Source organism: Nicotiana sylvestris, chromosome 8 (assembly GCF_000393655.2).
Source record: "Nicotiana sylvestris chromosome 8, ASM39365v2, whole genome shotgun sequence".
Lineage (NCBI taxonomy): Eukaryota > Viridiplantae > Streptophyta > Magnoliopsida > Solanales > Solanaceae > Nicotiana > Nicotiana sylvestris.
The window spans coordinates 28183182-28205554 of NC_091064.1; the positions used below are offsets into that span (position 1 = coordinate 28183182).

Here is a 22373-nt window from a genome sequence, read left to right on the forward strand (position 1 = left end):
TTATTCCCTGAAGCATGCTTTCCGCCTCCCATCTTTACTTGTTTATTCTTGCTTTACCTTTCGCTGCATATTATATAATTGCACAGGTTTATTTGGTAGTCTGGTCCTAGCCTCGTCACTACTTCGCCGAGGTTAGGCTAGGCACTTACCAGCACATGGGGTCGGAATTGTGCTGATACTACACTCTGCACTATGTGCAGATCCCAGAGCAGCTCTTGGACCGTAGTTTGGAGGCTACCTTCAGTCCACGCGGAGATCCAAGGTAGACCTGCAGGTGTCCGCAGGCCCTGGCGTCTCCTCTATCCTTTATGTCCTGTTTCATCTCTTTGCTTTAGAAATATTGTGTCTTTTATTTTCAGACCTTGTATTTAGCAGTCTTAGACCGTCTGTGGTACTGTGACCCAGTTCTGGGTGATTAAGGTTTAAGTTGTTGTAATAGACGCATGTTCAGATATTTTATTGTTTTCTTCCGCTTATTCTAAATTTCTGTTGTTTACACGTTATTGTTTTATATAATGTTAAAGAGAATAAAAATTGGTAAAAGGGTAATTTGTCTAATAATTGGCTTGCCTAGCTCACAATAGTAGGCGCCATCACGACTCCCGAGGGTGAAAAATCCGGGTCGTGACAGATTTATTTCAGTATGACTCCATCTTAAATTTATCGATATCTCTAGCGCGAGAATTTGAATTATTAATACCCTATATATACAAAAAATTTATTCTTTGAATCATTAAATGTTAAATTAGTTGATTATTATTATAAAACATTGCATATATTGTCTTAAAATTGTCAAGTAGTTTATTTTTCGACACCATACTTGGCTTAACCTGAATGCAAACTACTCAAGTTACATTCCAATTTAAATTCGAATTTATATCATATCAGTTTGTTAGTAATAGCGATTTTTTTTAAAAATGACACATAGTGTAAATTAAAAAAATATTCGAAGATATCCTTATTTTATAATCTATGTATTTAAGTTGAAAAAAAAAAATTGAAATCGAAGAGATTAACTTTTAAATTTTTTATACTCAACAAAGATGAAACATAAGAAGAAATTTATTGTCATCTTTTATTTCTCATTTTCAGATCTTTCTAATATTTTTTTCAATATTTATTTTCTTTTATCTTATTTTTTATGTCATTATTTCTTTTGTTACAAAATATTAATTTATTTCACTATAAAAGGATGATTTTTAATAAAACTTATCTACATATGAACTTTAATTATATTTTTAGTCTTTGGTTGAAATTATGTCATATTTTTCTTTTTGCTTTATCTAATCAATCTAAATAGATGCTCACCCGAGCATTTAAATAAAAAAATTGAATAATGTGTAATTTATATATAATCCATATATAATATATGTATAATCGTGTGTTGTCAGTATATCATCTATTTATATTAGCTATAAAATATAAACAATAAATATGGCCGGATATTATGTAAATATTCCATAAGATTTAGCTTTTTTAAGTTTATCCATGATATAACTTCTATTATAATAATTTTATAACTTTCTACTAATGTTCAAAAATATCTTATCTTTTATTATTTTTTAATTAAAAAAAGTAAAGAGTTTTTTCAAAATAATTTGTGTACATTTAAAAAAAATATATTTCACGTCATACTGTGACGACCCGGCCGGTCATCATAATAATTAATGCCCCAATCCCCTATTAACTGCTTTCCCCAAGTTTATTTCTGCTATTTTGATTTGTCGGGATGTTCGGTTTAAAGTTTCGGAGAGTTTTGGGACACTTAGTCCCTGAATGAGAGCTTAGGTGTTGAAAGGTTGACCGTAGTCGGAACAGTATAAAGATGGCCTTGGAATGGAAATCCGATGGTTCCGTTAGCTCCGTTGGGTGATTTTGGAGTTGGGAACGTGTTCGGATTGTGTTTAGGAGGTCCGTAGCTAATTTAGGCTTGAAATGCCAAAAGTTGAATTTTCGAAGTTTCCGATTCGATAGTGAGATTTTGATCTGTGCAAAATTTTAGGTCATTCGGACGTGGTTTGGTTGGGCTTTTGATCAAAAGAGGAATTCGGAAGATTTTAGAAACTTAGGCTTGAATCCGATGTGTGTTGATTGTTTTGATGTTGTTTGAAGTGTTTTGAAGATTGGCACAAGTTTGAATAAAGTTTTAGGATATGTTAATGCCTTTGGTTGAGATCCCGGGGACTTCGGGATGAATTCGGATGGTTGACGGAGGAAATTTTGGAGTTGAAGTTGTGCAGCAGCTGGTCTTCTGGTATTTTCGCATCTACGGTTTGGGGACCGCAGATGCGGTGCCGCAGAAGTGGCTAAGGGGACGCAGAAGCAGATTTTGGTCTCTTCTTCAGGTTCCGCAGACGCGGGCAACTTTTTGCAGAAGCAGAAATTGGGGACTTCTTCATGAACCGCAGAAGCAGTTGTAATTCCGTAGAGGCGGTGCCGCATCTGCGGATTCGGAGTCGCAGATGCGGAAATTGGCCTATAAGTGAAAAGTTGCAGATGCGACATTAGTTCCGCAGATGCGGTCCCAGGGCCGCAAATGCGAAAATCGCTGGGCAGAACATATAAATAGTTGCCTTCGCGAATTTGACGGATTATTTCACTATTTTCATCCGGGTTTGAAGCTTTTGAGAAAGATTTTTTAGGAAAACAAAGGGGAATTACTTGGAGGTAACATCCTTGACTTCATAACTCGTTTTTATGTGATTAAAGACCTAATTAGTGGTGAGAAATTTAGGAAAAATGGGAAATTAGGGCTTGAGTTTAAGAGGCCTTTAGATGAGGATTTGAGGGGCCATTTGGACTCTGATTTCAGTGTTCCTGTTATGTATAGACTCGTGAGAGTATGAGGTTTCTAAAAATGTAAATTTCACCTGATTTCGAGGCATGGACCCGAGGGGCATCTTGGTCATTTTACATAATTTCGCGTATTAGCTTAGAATTTAATTGTAGGATCAGTTACTTGAAGTGTTATTTACATTATGCAATTGAATTAAATATATTTGGGTCATTTGGAGTCGAGTACTCGTGGCAAAGACATGGTGTTGGGTTGATTTTAAGCGGGCTCGAGGTAAGTGGCTGGTCTAACCTTGTGTGGGGGATCTTCCCCTTAGGATTGATATATTTGGTAATTGAAATGCCTTGTACGTGAGGTGACTAGTGCGTACTTGTGCAAATTGTTGGAAATCCAGTTTTCTTTAAGTACTTGTTAGTATGTTCCTTCTCCTGCTTTTATTACTTATACTATTAAGCTCGTTATTAGCTTAGGAAAGCATGTCTAAGTGATTTAATTGTTTTAATTGTTCAATCTGTTTACCTGAGCTCTGTGTAGCATGCCAGGCTAGAATTATTTGTTGCCTTAATATGAAATTCCCCTTCTCTGAATATTTTTCTTACAACTGCTGGGTATTTACATTGGGACTACGGATGTGGGATTCCGGTAGCTCCCCTTGTGTGTTTACTTTGGGACTGCGGGTTAGATTTCCGATAGATCTCCCTACACATTTACTTTGAGACTGCGGGTTAGATTCCCGATAGATCCCCCTACACAGTTATATGGAACTACGAGAATGCACCCGGTACATTTTCCCAATACTAGGTATTTACATTTGGAACTACAGATCGGGATTCCGGTAGATCCCCGTGCATTGATAGTTGGACTACAGGACGGGATCTCGGGAGATCCTTCGGACATTTATATGATGGACTACGGGACGGTATCCTGGGAGATCCACTGGACAATTGTAATTGGGACTACAGGATGGTATCCTGGAAGGTGCCCGGTTGTTATCTCTGTGCTGAGCTGTATTTCTTTTCGTGGCTTGTTTTGTCTCTGTTCTAGTTGTTGTTCTGTCAATTCTATGTTATTTCTTACTGTTGCACTTATTTATATTATTTTTATTACACATTGTTAACCCTTATATTGTATTTAACCTCAGTAGGGCCCTGACCTTCCTCGTCACTACCCGACCGAGGTTAAGCTTGACACTTACTGAGTACCGCTGTGGTGTACTCATGCCCCTTCCGCGCATATTTTTCATGTGCAGATCCAGATACTTATACTAAGGCCTGCCATCCTTGAGGGAGGGGACTGCTTAGAGACTTCGAGGTATATCTGCCGCATCCGCAGACCGAGAAGTCCCTTTCTATTCATATTTTTAGTATTTAGCCCTTTTGTACTTCTGTTCTTATTAGACAAAATTCCGGAGTTAGAGCTATGTAGTATTTCTTTTTCTTAGTGGGTTTCTGGGTCTTAGATTTAGATATTGGTTTTCAGATCTATATAAATATGGTGTATGCCGAGCGACATATTTAACATTGTTATTGCCTTATTTCTATTTTTAAATTGTTTTACTTCCGCAAATTTTTGTTATCTTCCGCATGTTCAGGCTTACCTAGCCGTAGAGACTAGGTGCCATCACGATGGTTCACGGAGGGCGAACCGGGGTCGTGACAAGTTGGTATCAGAGCTCTAGGTTTATAGGAGTCATGGATCACAAGCCGGTTTATTAGAGTCTCGTTGATCGGTACGGAGACGTCTGTACTTATCTACAAGAGGCTATGTAATTGTTAAGAAAATTCCACTTCATTTGATTTCCTTGTCGTGCGACATTTTGACATCACAATTCTAAACTTCTACCTTCTATTCACTCATAGATGGTGAGAATACGCGCTACCTGAGATGATCAAGCACCCACGCCCCCTACTGCAGCCCTTAGAGGCCGGGGTAGAGGCCGAGGACGCACCCGTGGTGCAACCAGAGTACATGTGCGAGCTGCCGCCGAGATACCACCAACGGATCCAGCCGGAGTCCAGCCACCTGACACCCTACTGCTATTACTACTCCGGCTCTTCAGGAGACTCTGGCACAGTTCATGAGCATGTACATCACTCTGGCTTAGGCAGTGTTGCTTCCCCTTGCTACAACTACATCTCAGGCCAGGGGAGGAGCACAAACTCCCGCCGCCCGCACTTCTGAGCAGCGAGTGCATGTTGAGCAGGTCCCTGAGATTATCCCTGTGCCACCTGCAGTGCCAATTCAGCCCGAGGACACGACATCGACTTCCAAGGATGAGTAGTTGAGGCTTGAGAGGTTCAAGAAGTACAAGCCCCCCGTATTTAGTGGTCTAGCATCGGAGGATGCTCTGGGATTTCTTGATGAGTGTTACTGCATTCTCCGTACCATGGGTATCTCAGGATCGAGCGGGGTTTCTTTCACTACCTTCCAACTTCAAGGAGCCGCCTTTAAGTGGTGGCGCACCTATGAGTTAGACAGTCTAGATGAGGCTGCTTCGCTGACTTGGGCTCAGTTTTCAGATCTGTTCCTGAGGGAGTATGTTCCTCAAAGCCTCAAGGACACATGGCATGCAGATTTTGAGCATTTGCACCAGGGTGCTATGACTATTTCAGAGTATGTTGTCTGTTACACTAGTCTAGCTAGGCATGCACCAGCCTTGGTTTCTACTGTCCGCGAAAGGGTTCACTGGTTTATTAAAGGCCTTATTCCCAGCATCAGATCTAGCATGGCTCGTGAGTTGGAGATGGATATTTCTTATCAGCAGGTGGTGAGCATTGCTAGGAGGATTGAGGGTATGCCTGCTAGGGAGAAAGAGGAGAGGAAGGGCAAGAGGTCTCGAGAGTAGGGCCATTATTCTGGTGCACGTACCCCAGTTGCAGGTCGTCATGGTAGGGGTTATATGAGTCGCCCTGTTCATTCAGCTCTTCTAGCAGCCAGTAGTGCTCCAACTCCTCCTAGACCTCATGAGCCTTATTATGCACCACTGGTATCTAGTGCGCCTCGTGCGCGTAGTGCTTTCAAAGGTAAGCCCAGCAGACTTAGCCCTAGCCAGCCACAGCCACCACGTCCTCCCAAAGCTTATTTTGAGTGTGGTTACACACGTTATATGGTGAGGGATTGCCCCAGACTTGGGAGGGGTGCACCTCCACAGACTTCTCAGCCACAGCGTGCCTCGTAGAGTTCTCAAGCTATGGTTACAGCTCTAGTTGCTACCCCACCTGCTCAGCCAGCTAGAGGTTGAGGTCGGGGAGGTAGAGGTCGCCCTAGAGGGGGAGGCCAGGCCAGATACTATGTCATCACAGGTATTATATTGGTTTGCCACAGAGATACATCGGTTCTATTCGATCCAGGCTCTACTAATTATTATGTCTCTTCTTATTTTTCTCAACATTTGGGTGTATCTCGGGATTCTTTGAGTTTCTTTGTTTATGTTTCTACTCCTGTGGGAAATTCTCTTGTTGTGGACCGTATTTATTGGTCGTGTTTGGTTGCTCTTAGTGGTTTTAAGACCAAATCTGATCTATTGTTACTTAGCATGGTTGATTTTAATATTATCTTGGACATGGACTGATTGTCGCCCCATTATGCTATTCTTGATTGTCACGCCAAAATCGTGACGCTGGCTATGCCAGGTATACCGCGTGTTGAGTGGAGGGGTACTTTAGATTACACTCATAGTAGAGTTATTTCTTTTCTTAAAGCTCAGTGCATGGTTGAGAAGGGGTGTGATGCATATCTAGCTTATGTGAGAGACATCGGTATTGATGCCCCTTCAGTTGATTCAGTTCCAGTAGTACGGGATTTTCCCGATGTGTTTCCAGCTGATCTTCCAGGCATGCCGCCAAATAGAGATATTGATTTTGGCATTGATATGTTGCTGGGCATGTAAGCACGTGATTTTTGCCCTATATGAGAATTACTTTAATTGGAAAAAACTCCCTTATACCCCTCGCGGGGGCGGAAAAAGGAGGTGTGACAGGGCACTCAGCCTATTTCTATTCCTCTGTATCGTATGTCTCCTCATGAGTTGAAGGAGTTGAAGGATCAATTACAGGAATTGCTTGATAAGGGTTTTATTCTGCCTAGTGTATCACCTTGGGGTGCTCCTGTCTTGTTTGTGAAGAAAAAGGGTGGTTCTATGCGTATGTGTATTGATTATCGCAAGTTGAACAAGGTTACAGTGAAGAACCGTTATTCTTTGCCTCGTATTGATGATCTATTTGACCAGATTCAGGGCGCACGGGTGTTTTCTAAGATTGATTTGCGCTCAGGTTACCATCAGTTGAAGATCCAGGAGCTAGATATCCCGAAGACAGTTTTCAAGACTCGGTATGGTCATTACGAGTTCCTTTTTATGTCATTTGGGCTGACCAATTCCCCAGCAACCTTTATGCATTTGATGTACAGTGTGTTCCGGCCATATCTTGACTCATTTATCATTGTCTTTATTGATGATATTCTGGTGTATTCCTGGAGTCGGGAAGATCATGAGCAACACCTGAGGACTGTGCTTCAGATTTTGAGAGAGAAGAAGTTATAAGCTAAATTCTCGAAATGTGAGTTTTAGTTGGATTTAGTGGCATTCTTATGCCACGTGGTATCAAGTAAGGGTATTCAGATGGATCCAAAGAAGATAGAGGATGGCAGAGTTGGCCCAGACCATTATCAGTTATCGAGATCCGCAGTTTCTTTGGTTTGGCTAGCTACTACCGTCGTTTTGTGGAGGGGTTTTCCTCGATTGCAGCCCCTATGACCAGGTTGACCCAGAAGGGTGCTCCGTTCTAGTGGACGGAGGAGTGTGAGGCGAGCTTTCAGAAGTTCAAGACAACTTTGACCACAACCCTAATTTTGATATTGCCTATAGGTTCGGGGTCTTATACGGTCTATTGTGATGCCTCGAGGGTTGTCCTCGGAGTGGTGTTGATGCAAGACGGTAGGGTGATTACCTACGCATTCAGACAGTTGAAGGTACATGAGAAGAACTACCTTGTTCACGACCTTGAGTTAGCTGCCATTGTTCACGCCCTAAAGATTTGGCACCATTATTTATACGGGGTTCCCTGTGAGATTTATACTGACCATCGGATCTTGCAGCACTTGTTCAAGCAAAAGGATCTAAATTTGCGCCAGAGGAGGTTAGAGTTGCTAAAGGACTATGATATCACTATTTTGTATCACCCGGGCAAGGCCAATGTGGTGGCCTATGCTTTGAGTCGCTGGGCAGAGAGTTTGGGAAGTTTGGCTTATTTACCAGCATCAGAGAGGCCTATGGTGATGGATATTCAGGCTTTATCGAGCCAGTTTGTGAGATTAGATCTTTCGGAGCCCAGTTGGGTTCAATCTTGCGTGGTTTCTTGGTCTTCCTTGTTTGATTGTATTGGGGAACTGCAGTATCATGACCCTCATTTGCTTGTCCTCAAGGACAAGGTTCAACAGTGATGCCAAAAGGGTGACTATTAGTGATGATGGGGTATTGAAGATGCAGGGTCGGATTTGTGTACCCAATGTTGATGGGCTGCGAGAGTTGATTCTAGAGGAGGCCCATAGTTCACGATATTCCATCCATCCGGGTGCCACGAAGATGTATCAGGATTTGAGGCAGCACTATTGGTGGAGGCGGATGAAGAAAGATATAGTTGGATTCGTAGCTTGGTGTCTCAACTGTCAGCAGGTGAAGTATGAGCACTAGAGACCGGGTGGGTTGCTCCAGCAGATAGAGATTCTGGAGGAGAAGTGGGAGAGGATCACCATGGATTTCGTAGTTGGGCTCCCATGGACTTTGAGGAAGTTTGATGTTATTTGGGTGATTGTGGATCGACTGACCAAGTCCGCTCATTTTATTCCCGTGTGCACTACTTATTCTTCTGAGCGGTTGGTGGAGATTTATAGCCGGGAGATTAAGCTCTACATATGAATCCTAGAGATTGGGTACACTTACAAGGTTAAAATTGTATAGGCTGCATGATGAAAGGTAGTAACAATTACGAGATTGGAAGGATTCTGACTAAAAGTTGTGGTGTGAGAAGGAGGCCTAAGGGGGGAATGCCCTGAACTTTGAACTTATTCACAAAACAGTTGCCTAGATGGCAAGGGAAGTTCTAAAGTATTCGGAAGATATAAGTTATAAAATGATAAGTGCATCAGTCAACATTCGAGGACGAATGTTCCAAAGGGGGGAATAATGTTACGCCCCGCAGTATTATGTCGACCTTATGCTCTGCAGTAATATATTACGATTGATGTTACGTCTTGCAGTATTAAGTTGCGACGATGTTGCACCCTGCAGTATTTTCCGTTGAATTTGTCGTAAGGTAATTGACATCAGTCCAAGGAAAAGATTATTTGGGGATTATAAGGATGATGCTATTTTACAAGGGATTAGTAAATTCATAAGGGTGAAAGGGGGAGCAAGTCAAAGAAAATAAATTTTTGTCCAAGTTTGAGATATGGGATAAAATATGGCCCGAGCTAAAATACTCGGTATTTATGGACTAGTGCCATACAAGGTACCACATGACCACAATAGTATGATATATAAGGGGTGTTAACATGAGTAGTATTTTAAGAAATTTGAGATAATTCTTGATTAGGTAAATAATCGGATAATTATTAATTTTAGTGGTAGCTTAACACTTAATTAAGATAATTGGTGGTCTATTATTAAAAATGGATAACCACCCACGTGGCATTAAGCCACCCCATGAACAGTGACTCTTAAATCATTGTAATAGGTGGCAAAATTAGAAATGTCGGATTTCAAATGCTTAAGAAACGTAAGTCACATATTTATCCATTATTAAAGAAAGGTTAAATGAACCTTTTCAGGGATTACAAAATGCTTTGTTCACCTAAAATCATTACCTACTATATATACGTTATAGAATATTTATGGTGTCTTGATATTGATAATTATGTATTGATGGATTGCTCTGGTCATTGTTGTTGGTATATGGTATTGGAGGAGGCCCTTGTTACAATGGAGATGCTGCCCAAATTTACGTAAACGAGCTACTAGCTTAAGTTATAGACTTAGCCTTTGCTCAGCACTGATTTTGAATCTCCTTATACTATGATAGATTGAGTTGACTTGTTTGAAGAGTTGCTTGGAAGGGATTAAGGACTCAACGGGTTTAAGGTATGTTAAGGCACTTTCTTCTTTCTTTTGGCATGGTCTAAAATGAAATGAACATAAACGATACGCTATTTCATAATGACTCTACTCCTAGCAACTAAGGTTGTCCATGTTGTTCTTTCCTTATAAAATTATTCTAAACAAGTGTGTATGATCCTTAAATCCTACTAAGGTTCATATTGATGGTAGGGATGTCCATAATGTTCTTAAGTCACTCCAAAAGGTTTAGAAGATGATTCCATGAGTCTAGCATGCATTATATATAGTATCTATTTTACTCTACCGAGCCGCGCTATAGTCGGCCGGGTACGGCACCTATTGTGCAACCACTGATCAGTTGGGTTTACCGAGCTCCACGTGGCCGGGTACGATTCTACCGAACCTTATGATGGTCGGGTACGCTTTTACCGAGTCCTCTTTGAGGCCGGGTACGATATGATGATGATGCCCACAGAGGCGAATGTTTTAAAAAGTTTATGTATATATATGTATTATGCATTTCATATCAGTAACCCCCAGAGGCACTCTGATGTTACAGGTTGTATCTCCTTTATCTCTCTCTTTACATTACTGTTCTTGTTTATGCTTTCCTGCCTAACATACTCGGTACTTTATTCGTACTGACGTCCCTTTTGCCTGGGGACGCTGCATTTCATGCCCGCAGGTCCTGATAAAAGGGTTGAGAGCCCTCCAACTAGGCTATCAGCTCAGCGGAAGATGTTGGTGCGCTCCATTTGATTCGGAGTTGCGTATTGGGTTAGTATGATTTAGATGTCTATTGTTTAGTATGGCGGGACTCTGTCCCGACCTTCGTGACACTTATGTACTCTTAGAGGCTTGTAGACATATGTCATGTATGTGAAAGATTGTACGGCCTTGTCGGCCGATATCTTGGGTTTATTAATAATCATGTTGGCCTATTAGGCCCGTATGTCATGTGTATATGATAAGGTAATAAGAAAGATACGTTACATTGGTACTCGGTTGAGTAATGTACCGGGTGCCTGTCGCGGCCCATCGGTTTGGGTCGTGACATTGGGAACCATAGATGCGGTGCCACAGAAGCGGTTAAGGGGACGCAGAAGCGGATTTTGGTCTCTTCTTCAGGTTTCGCAGATGCGGGCAATTTTCCGCAGATGCGGAAATTGGGGACTTCTTCATGAACCGCAGAAGCGGTTGTAATTCCGCAGAGGCGGTACCGCATCTGCGGATTGGGAGTTGCAGATGCGGGAATTGGCCTATAAGTGAAAAGTTGTGGATGCGGCATTAGTTCCGCAGAAGCGGGACCGCAGATGCGGTCCCAGGGCCGCAAATGCGGAAATCGCCGGGCAGAACATATAAATAGTTGCCTTCGGGAATTTGAGGGATTATTTCACCATTTTCATCCGGGTTTGAATCTTTTGAGAGATATTTTTGAGGAAAACAAAGGGGAATCGCTTGGAGGTAAAATCCTTGACTTCATAACTCGTTTTTATGTGATTAAAGACCTAATTAGTGGTGAGAAATTTAGAAAAAATGGGTAATTAGGGCTTGAGTTTAAGAGGCCTTTAAATGAGGATTTGAGGGGCCATTTAGACTCTCATTTCAGGTTCTTGTTATGTATAGACTCGTGAGAGTACGAGGTTTCTGAAAATTTATATTTCAACCGATTTCGAGGCGTGGGCCCGAGGGGCATTTTGGTCATTTTATATAATTTCATGTATTAGCTTAGAATTTAAATGTAGGATCAGTTACTTGAAGTGTTATTTACATTATGCAACTGAATTGAATAGATTTGGGCCATTTGGAGTCGAGTACTCGTGGCAAAGACGTGGTGTTGGGTTGATTTTGAGCGGGTTCGAGGTAAGTGGCTTGTCTAACCTTGTATGGGAGATCTTCTCCTTAGGATTGATATATTTGGTAATTGAAATGCCTTTTACGTGAGGTGAGGAGTGCATACTTGTGCAAATTATTGAAAATCCGGTTTTCTTTAAGTACTTGTCAGTATGTTCCTTCTCCTGCTTTTATTACTTATACTATTAAGCTCGTTATTAGCTTAGGAAAGCATGTCTATGTTATTTAATTGCTTTAATTGTTTAATCTGTTTACCTGAGCTCTGTGCAGCATGCTAGGCTAGAAATATTTGTTGCCTTAATATGAAATTTCACTTCTCTGAATATTTTTCTTGTTGTTGTTGCTGCTGTGTATTTACATTGGGACTACGGATGTGGGATTCTAGTAGCTCCCCCTTGTCTGTTTACTTTGGGACTGTGGGTTAGATTCCCGATAGATCCCCCGACACATTTACTTTGGGACTGCGGGTTAGATTTTCAATAGATCCCCCTGCACAGTTATATGGAACTACGGGAATGCACCTGGTAGATTTTCCCAGTACTGGGTATTTACATTTGGGACTACGGATCGGGATTTCGGTAGATCCCTGTGCATTGATAGTTGGACTACAGGACGAGATCCCGGGAGATCCTTTGGACATATATATGATGGACTATGGGACGGTATCCCGGGAGATCCACTGGACAGTTGTAATTGGGACTACAGGACGGTATCCTGGAAGGTGCCCCAGTTGTTATCTCTGTGTTGAGCTGTATTTCTTTCTGTGGCTTGTTTTGTCTCTGTTCTAGTTGTTGTTCTGTCAATTCTATGTTATTTCTTACTTGCACTTATTTATACTGTTTTATTCCACATTGTTAACCTTTATATTGTATTTACCTTTAGTAGGGCCCTGACCTTCCTCGTCACTACCCGACCGAGGTTAGGCTTGGCACTTAATGAGTACCGTTGTGGTGTACTCATGCTTCTTCTGCGCATGTTTTTCATGTGCAGATCCAGGTACTTCTACTTAGGCCTACCATCCTTGAGGGAGGCGACTGCTTAGAGACTTCAAGGTACATCTGCCGCGTCCGCAGACCGAGAAGTCCCTTTCTATTCATGCTTTTAGTATTTAGCCCTTCTGTACCTCTATTCTTATTAGACAAAATTTCGGAGTTAGAGCTATGTAGTATTTCTTTTTCTTAGATTGTGATTCGTGGGTTTCCGGTCTTGGATTTAGATATTGGTTTTCAGATCTATATAAGTATGGTGTATGGCGAGCGGCACATTTATCACTGTTATTGCCTTATTTCTGTTTTTAAATTGTTTTACTTCCACAAGTTTTGGTTATCTTCCTCAAGTTTAGGCTTACCTTGTTGTAGAGACTAGGTGACGTCACGATGGTTCACGGAGGGCAAACCGGGGTCGTGACACATACCAATTTTTTGTTTATATATACTCTTTGTTACACTTAAAAGCCACTATAGAAACTAGTAATCAGAAACCAATTTATCTCTTGTTGAGTTTGAAAAACAAAAACCTTTCACATAATCTAGTGATTCAAAACTAATATTCTTCAACAAAAGAAATATTATACCCTTGCAATATTGGCTTGACTACAGCTAAATGAAGGGGTTTAAGCTTATACCCTTCAATTCCTTGAATGTGCTAAATTGAAATTAATGATAGCAATTGTATATTTAAAGTTTTGTTCTTTGTTTGATGTCCATTTATGCAAATTGAATCTTCAAACAAATATTATTCAAGATAAAAAAAGAAATATATATATTGATTGATTGATTTTGTGATGTTTCTTTCTCCAGCATGTATGTTTACTTTATTATATATGTAAGTAAACTTTTATTTGATTTTGTAAACTCTTTTTTGTTATTTAAATAAATATAGATGTGTACCCTATATATTACATTTATTTTAAAATAATTTCATTTTATTCAAATCTAGTTACATCGTTTCAAAGAACTATACTTATAGGATTTTAAATGTGAAAGAGTTTTATAGTTATATGGAGTAGTTTTTTTTTTGCTAGAGGCGAAGTAGTACTTAAATAATTATAAAAAGTAACAAAGGTTCCTAACATGATTGCATATGATCATTAACCGATTTAAGTATGATAACATGATAAAAAAAGATAAATCTTATTTTTAATTTAAATTCGAATTTTAGAACTTTATCTATAAATTCAAAATTATCTTTTAATTCAAATATATATATATATATATATATATATATATATATATATATTATATTTGTATTTAACTAAAATAGTCAAATATAGAATAAAGTTATCATATACTATTGACATTTATTAGCTTGTCACTTGGCTTAACCATAATATCAATTATATATAGTAACTTTCTTGCTTTAATATATATAAAGATATAGATAGATAGATAGTATAATTTAGTGATATATATTCTCACTTTAATAAAGAAGAAAAAGAACCCATCCTCTTCTCTTTTATTGCTTATTTTCACTAGTTAAGACTCAACTTCTGCTTAACAGGAGAGGTTTCAATAGTTCGGTTCAGTCGATTATTTTTTAAAATTTATAATATATTCATTTATATTCATTTTTCAATTATTCTATTTTGTATAATCAAAATTAAATTTTTCGAAATTGTCCCAATCATCTCGGTTTCTCCTCAGGATCGATATGATTCGGTTAATATTATCAAGGAAACATAAAAGAAAAATGGGAGAACTAGATGAAAGGAAAGAAATGAAAGAGGTGAATTGATATATAAATGACAAATAGTTGTGTCAATCTGGAATAGCAAAAAACAATACTGTCAAGAATTAGTAGGCATGTGATCAATGGATGAAAAGTTGAGAAAATTATTTTATAAATAATTTCTACGTTCCGAGGCCTTAAAAATCTCTTTCAGCATAACCTCGATTTGCGTGTGCAGTCCGGGCGCATAGCCGGAAAGCCATTATGTGAAAATCTGTGAAAAATGATGAATTTTAACTTTAAAATAAATTTAAGTTGACTTCGGTCAATATTTTGGGTAAACAGACCCAGACCCGTGATTTGATGGTCCCAGAGGGGTCCGTAGGAAAATATGGGACTTGGGCGTATGCCCAGAATCGAATTCTGAGGTCCCAAGCCCGAGAAATGAATTTTTGAAGAAAAGGGTTTTCTGGAATATTTATGAGTTTTTGAAAATGAAATGTGTTTAAAATTTGATGGTATCGGGCCCATATTCTGGTTCCGAGCCCGGTACAGGTCTTATATGTGGTTTAAGACGAGATTGTGAAATTTGGTAAGAAACGGACTGGAAATGACGTGAATCGGACCGTATTTGAGAAAAAATTGGAAAATTTAAGTTCTTGAGTGATTTCATGATTTTAATGCTAAATTCATAGTTGTTGATGTTATTTTGGCAATTTGATCGTACGAATAAGTCAGTAGGGTATTTTTGAGGCAGTGTACATGTTTGGCTTGGAGGCCCGAGGGCTCGGGTGAGTTACGGATAGGTCTCAGAAGGTTTTTGAACTTAGAAAAAGTTGCAGGTTTTAAGTTTCTGGTGTTCTGGTGTGTTGTTCTTCGCGTTCGCGGAAGAACTCTCGCGAACGCGAAGGGTTAGTCAAGTTGAAGGAAATCTCCTTCTACGCGAACGCGAGACACAGGACGCGAACACGAAGCTTTGGGGGTGTTTCCCTTCGCGAACGCGGACCTGCTATCGCGAATGCGAAGGCCTTTATGTGACGACCTGGCCGGTCGTCTTAAGAATTTACGCTTCGATCCCCTATTAACTGCTGACCCCGAGTTTATTTTTGTGATTTTGATTTGCCGGGATGGTCGGGTGAGTTTCGGGTGCTTAACGGAAGTTGAATTTGGACTGAGGAAGATTTTTTGCATTGCTGGTATCTGTCATAACCTCAACTGCGGTTTGGATCCCGCAGGTGTGGAGCCGCAGAAGCGGCATTTCACCGCAAAAGCGGAATTGGGGAAGTCCAGCAAAGAGCCGCAGGTGAGAGAAGGATACCGCACCTGCAATGCCACAGGTGCAAAAAATGTATCGCAGGAGAAGATTTTTGGGACGTTAGTGATTTTCGCAGATGCGGTAGATTCTCCGCAGAAACGGGACTGTAGGTGCGGTCCCTTGACCGTAGATGCGAAAACAGCTGGGCAGAAATATGAAATTTCGAGAGTTTAGTTTCAAAAGTTGGAAATTCGATTTTGAGAGGAAATTGGAGCTCGGGAGAGGGCGATTTTGAGAGGAAATTGTAGAGGAGATCATTGGGTAACGATTCTTTAACCCTTTATAGTTATATTCCATCAATCTATAGTTAGTTTCATCATTTAATTTCAGATTGGAGATGAAAATTGGGGAAAATTGGAAGAAAGTTCTTAGACCTAAAATTCGACTTTTGATTGGGAATTTGACATTAGATTTGGATAATTTTGGTATGCATGAACTCGTGAAAGGGTGAGGATTCTGAAAACATAAATTTTACCCGATTTCGAGATGTGGGACCGAGGGGCGTTTTGGTCATTTTACATAATTTCGCGTATTAGTTTAGAATTTGATTGTAGAATCAGTTACTTGAAGTGTTATTTACATTATGCAATTGAATTGAATAGATTTGGGCCATTTGGGGTCGAGTACTCGTGGCAAGAGCGTAGTTTCGGGTTGATTTTGAGCCAGTTCGAGGTAAGTGGCTTGTTTAACCTTGTGTGGGGGACCTCCTCCTTAGGATATGATATATTTGATAATTGAAATGCCTTGTACGCGAGGTGACGAGAGTGTACTTGAGCTAATTGTTAAAAATCTGGTTTTTCCTTAAGTACTTCAATTGAGTTCTTTTACCTGTTTTATTCTACTTGCGAATTTAGCCTGTTGCTAGTTTAGAAAAGCATGTTTAGTTGACTTAATTGCCTATTTGCTTAAACTGCCTTAATTGCATTACATGAAGAATGTTAGGCTAGAATTAACTGTTTACTTGGTATGACATTTAGCTTAATTGGTATTCTTGTGTTGCTGTTGTGTGTTTTTACTTTGGGACTCTGGGACGGCATCCTAGGAGATCCCCTGTACGTATTTATGATCTGAACTAAGGTGTGGGATACCAAGAGATCCCTAGCATGTATATTGAGGATACCAAGAGATCCTCGGGATACCGAGATATCCCTAGAATATATTGAGGATACCAAGAGATCATCGGGATACCGAGAGATCCCTAGCATATATTGAGGATACCAAGAGATCCTCGGGATACCAAGAGATCCCTAGCATATATTGAGGATACCAAGAGATCCTCGGGATACCAAGAGATCCCCGGCTATCATCCTTGTTATGAATGGTAACTCCTGGTGTTTGCCTTTATTTTTGTTTCCATTATTGTACTCCTTATTATCCTGTGTAGATTCTTACTATAGGTTCTCAATTGTACTGTTTATCGTATCCTATCATCTTATTATTTATTTAACCTCAGTAGGGCCCTGACCTTCCTCGTCACTACCTAACCGAAGTTAGGCTTGGCACTTACTGAGTACCGCTGTGGTGTACTCATGCCCCTTCTACGCATGTTTTTCATGTGCATATCCAGGTACCGCTACTCAGACCTATCATCCTTGAGGAGGCGACTGCTCTAGAGACTTCGAGGTACATATGCCGTGTCTGCAGACCGAGAAGTCCCTTTCTATTCTTGCTTTTAGTCCTTCTGTATTTTTCTGTTCTTATTAGACATTCCGGAGTTAGAGCTATGTAGTATTGATCTTAGCTTGTGATTCGTAGTTTTACGAGTCTTGGATTTATGTGTTGGTACTGAGAGTTAAACATGGTGTATGTCGAGCGACACATTTAAACATTGTTACTGGTTTATTTCTGTTTTAAATTGTTTTACTTCCGCAAATTTTGGTTTTCTTCCGCCATTTAGGCTTACCTATTCATAGAGACTAGGTGCCATCACGATGGTTCATGGAGGGCGAACCGGGGTCGTAACAAGTTGGTATCAGAGCTCTAGGTTCATAGGAGTCATGGATCATAAGACGATTTATTAGAGTCTCGTTGATCGGTACAGAGACATCTGTACTTATCTACGAGGGGCTATGTAACTGTTAGGAAAATTCCACTTCATTTGATTTCCTTGTCGTGCGATATTTTTACATCACAATTCTAAACTTCTATCTTCTATTCTCTCACAGATGGTGAGGACACGTAATACCCGAGATGATCAGGCACCCGCGCCCCCTACTGCAGCCATTAGAGGCCAGGGCTGGGGTAGAGGCCCAGGACATGCACGTGGTGCAGCCAGAGCACTTGTGCAAGCTGCCGCCGAGGTACCACCAACAGTTCCAGCCAGAGTCCAGGCACCTGACACGCCTACTGCTACCACTACTCCATCTCTCGAGGAGACTTTAAAACAATTCATGAGCATGTGCACCACTCTGGCTCAAGTAGGGTTGCTTCCCCTTGCTGCAGCCACATCTCAGGCCGGGGGAGGAGCACAGACTCCCGCCGCCCGCACTCCTGAGCAGCGAGTACATGTTGAGCATGTCACAGAGATTATTCCTGTACCGCTTGCAGTGCCAGTTCAACCCGAGGACAGGGCAACGGCTTCCGAGGAGGAGTAGCTGAGGCTTGAGAGGTTCAAGAGGGAAAAGCCTCCTATATTCAGTGGTCTAGCATCAGAGTATACTTTGGGATTTCTAGATGAGAGTTACCGCATTCTCCATACCATGGGTATATTAGGATCGAGCGGGAGTTCCTTCACTACTTTCCAGCTTCGAGGAGCCGCCTATTAGTGGTGGCGCGCCTATGAGTTAGACAATCCGAATGAGGCTGCTTCACTAACTTGGACTCAGTTTTCAGATCTGTTCCTGGGAGAGTATGTTCCTCAGAGCCTCAGGGACGCATGGCACATAGAGTTTGAGCATTTGCGCCAGGATACTATGACTGTCTCAGATTATGTTGTCTATTACACTACTTTGGCTAGGCATGCACCAGCTTTGGTTTCTACTGTTCGCGAGAGAGTTTGCCGTTTTGTTGAGGGCCTTATTCCTAGCATCAGGTCTAGCATGGTTCGTGAGTTGGAGATGGATATTTCTTATCAGCAGGTGGTAAGCATTGCTAGGAGGATTGAGGGTATGTATGCTAGGGAGAGAGAGAAGAGGGAGGCCAATAGGTCTCGAGAGTCGGTCCATTATTCTGGTGCCCGTACCCCAGTTGCAGGTCGTCATGGTAGGGGTTATATGAGTCGTCCTGCTCATTCCGCTCTTCTAGCAGCCAGTAGTGCTCCAGCTCCTCCTAGGCCTCAGGAGCCTTATTATGCACCTCTGGTTTCTAGCGCGCCTCCTGCGCAGGGTGCTTTTAGAGGTCAATCCAGGAGACCTGGTCCAAGCTAGTCACAGTCGCCACATCCTTCCAAAGCTTGTTTTGAGTGTGGTGACACACGCCATGTGGTGAGGGATTGCCCTAGACTTGGGAGGAGTGCACCTCCAGAGACTTCTCAACCACAGCGTGCCCCGCAGAGTTCTCAGACTATGATTACAGCTCCAATTTCTACCCCACCTGCTCAGCCAGCTAGAGGTGGAGGTCAGGGAGGTAGAGGTCGCCCTAGAGGTGGAGGCCAGGCCAGATACTATGCCATTCCTTCCCGTACCATGGTTGTTGCCTCTGATTCTGTCATCACAGGTATTATATTGGTTTTCCACAGAGATGCATCGGTTCTATTCGATCCAGGCTATACTTATTCTTATGTGTTTTCTTATTTTGCTTCGCATTTGGGTGTATCTCGGGATTCTTTGAGTTCCCCTGTTTATGTTTCTACTCCTGTGAGAGATTCCCTTGGTGTGGACCTCATCTATCGGTCGTGTTTAGTTGCTCTTAGTATTTTTGAGACCAGAGCCGATTTATTGTTACTCAGCATGGTTGACTTTGATATTATCTTAGGCATGGACTGGTTGTCTCCCCATTATGCTATTTGATTGTCACGCAAAAATTGTGACGCTGGCTATGCCAGGTGTACCGCGTGTTGAGTTGAGGGGTACTTTAGATCACACTCCTAGTAGAATTATTTCTTTTCTTCAAGCTCAACATATGGTTGAGAAGGGGTGTGACGCGTATTTAGCTTATGTGAGAAATGTCAGTATTGATACCCCTTCAGTTGATTCAGTTCCAGTAGAACGGGATTTTCCCGATGTGTTTCTAACTGATCTCCCAGGCATGCCCCCTGATAGAGATATTGAATTTGGCATTGATCTGTTGTCGGGCATTCAGCCCATTTATATTCCTCCGTATCGTATGGCTCCTCCTGAGTTGAAGGAGTAGAAGGATCAGTTACAGGAATTGCTTGATAAGGGTTTTATTCGGCCTAGTGTATCGCCTTGGGGTGCTCCTGTCTTGTTTGTGAAGAAAACATATAGTTCTATGTGTGTATTGATTATCGCCAGTTGAACAAAGTGATAGTTAAGAACCATTATCCTTTGCATCGTATTGATGATCTGTTTGACCAGCTTCAGGGCGCACGGGTATTTTCTAAGATTGATTTTCGCTCACGTTACCATCAGTTGAAGATTTGGGATCTAGATATCCCAAAGACTGCTTTTAGGACTCGGTATGGTCATTACGATTTCCTTGTTATGTCATTTGGGTTGACCAATGCCCCAACAGCCTTTATGCATTTGATGCATAGTATGTTTCGGCCGTATCTTGACTCGTTCGTCATTATCTTTATTGATGATATTCTGGTGTATTCCCGGAGTTGGGAAGGTCATGAGCAGCACACCTGAGGACTATGCTTCAGAATCTAAGAGAGAAGAATTTATATGCTAAGTTCTCGAAATGTGAGTTTTGGTTGGATTCAGTGTCATTCTTAAGCCATGTCGTATTGAGTGAGGGTATTTTGGTGGATCCAAAGAAGATAGAGGCAGTGTAGAGTTGGCCCAGACCATCCTCAGCTACCGAGATTCGCAGTTTTCTTGGATTGTCGGGCTACTACCATCATTTTTTAGGAGGGGTTTTCATCGACTGTAGCCCCTATGACTAGGTTGACCCAGAAGGGTGCTCCGTTCCAGTGGACAGAGGAGTGTGAGGAGAGCTTTTAGAAGCTCAAGATAGCCTTGACCACAGCCCTAATTTTGATACTGCCTACAGATTCGGGGTCTTATACGGTCTATTGTGATGCCTCGAGGGTTGGCCTCAGTGCGGTGTTGATGCAAGACGGTAGGGTGATTGCCTACGCATCCAGACAGTTGAAGATACATGAGAAGAACTACCCTGTTCACGACCTTGAGTTAGATGCCATTGTTCACGCCTTGAAGATTTGGCTCCATTACTTGTACGGTGTGCCTTGTGAGATTTATACTAACCATCGGAGCTTGCAGCACCTGTTCAAGCAAAAGGATCTAAATTTGCGCCATAGGAGGTGGTTAGAGTTGCTGAAGGACTGTGACATCACTATTTTGTATCACCCGAGCAATGCAAAAGTGGTGGCCATGCTTTGAGTCGCTGGGCAGAGAGTTTGGGGAGTTTGCTTATTTACCGGCATCGGAGAGGCCTATGCCGATGGATATTCAGGTCTTAGCCAGCCAGTTTGTGAGATTGGATCTTTCGGAGCCAAGTCGGGTTCTAGGTTGCGTGGTTTCTCGGTCTTCCTTATTTTATCATATCAGGGAGGGACAATATGATGACCCTCATTTGCTTGTCCTCAAGGACAAGGTTCAACACGGGGATGCCAAAGATGTGATTATTGGTGATGATGGGGTATTGAGGATGCAGGATCGGATTTGTGTACCCAATCTTGATGGGCTTCGAGAGTTGATGCTAGAGGAGGCCCAAAGTTCGCGGTATTCCATCCATCCGGGTACCGCGAAAATGTATCATGATTTGAGACAACACTACTGGTGGAGGCGGATGAAGAAAGATATAGCTGAATTTGTAGCTCGGTGTCTCAACTATCAGCAGGTGTAGTATGAGCACCAGAGACCGGGTGGGTTGCTTCAGCAGATGGAGATCCCGGAGTGGAAGTGGGAATGGATCACCATGGACTTTGTAGTTGGGCTCCCACGGACTTTGAGAAAGTTTGATGCTATTTTGGGTGATTGTGGATTGGCTGACCATGTCCGCTCATTTCATTCCTGTGTACTACTTATTCTTCAGAGCGGTTGGTGGAGATTTATATCCGGGAGATTGTTCGTCTGCATGGTATTCCAATGTCCATCATTTCAGACAGAGGTACTCAGTTCGCATCACGGTTCTGGAGATCCGTTTAGCATGAGTTGGGTACTCAGGTGTAGTTGAGTACAGCATTTCACCCTCAGACGGACGGGCAGTCCGAGCGCACTATTCAGATTCTTGGGGATATGCTCCGTGCGTGTGTGATTAAGTTTGGAGGGTCTTGGAATCAGTTCTTGCCATTGGCAGAGTGTTTGCTTATAACAACAGCTATTAGTCCAACATTCAGATGGCACCATATGAGGCTTTATATGGGAGGTGGTGTAGATCCCCGGTGGGCAAGTTTGAGCTGGGTGAGGCTAGATTATTGGGCACGGAATTAGTTCAGGATGCTTTGGAGAAGGTTAAGGTGATTCAGGATAGGCTCCGTACAGCCCAGTCCAGACAGAAGAGTTACGCGGACCGGAAGGTTCGTGATGTTTCTTATATGGTTGGAC

The 22373-nt window shown here is 41.7% G+C and overlaps 1 protein-coding gene across 1 annotated transcript; it reads left to right on the plus strand.

Moving 5' to 3' along the window:
- Nucleotides 1-5180: 5180 nt before the first annotated feature.
- On the plus strand, nucleotides 5181-5639 carry LOC138874830 (uncharacterized). The gene has a single exon (XM_070153616.1). The coding sequence runs from the start codon at nucleotides 5181-5183 to the stop codon at nucleotides 5637-5639; it is 459 nt and encodes a 152-aa protein (XP_070009717.1).
- The last annotated feature ends 16734 nt before the right edge of the window (nucleotides 5640-22373 follow it).

Excerpts from the sequence above, each read along its gene's own strand:
- LOC138874830 (XM_070153616.1), top strand. The coding sequence starts at position 5,181 with ATGGGTATCTCAGGATCGAGCGGGGTTTCTTTCACTACCTTCCAACTT.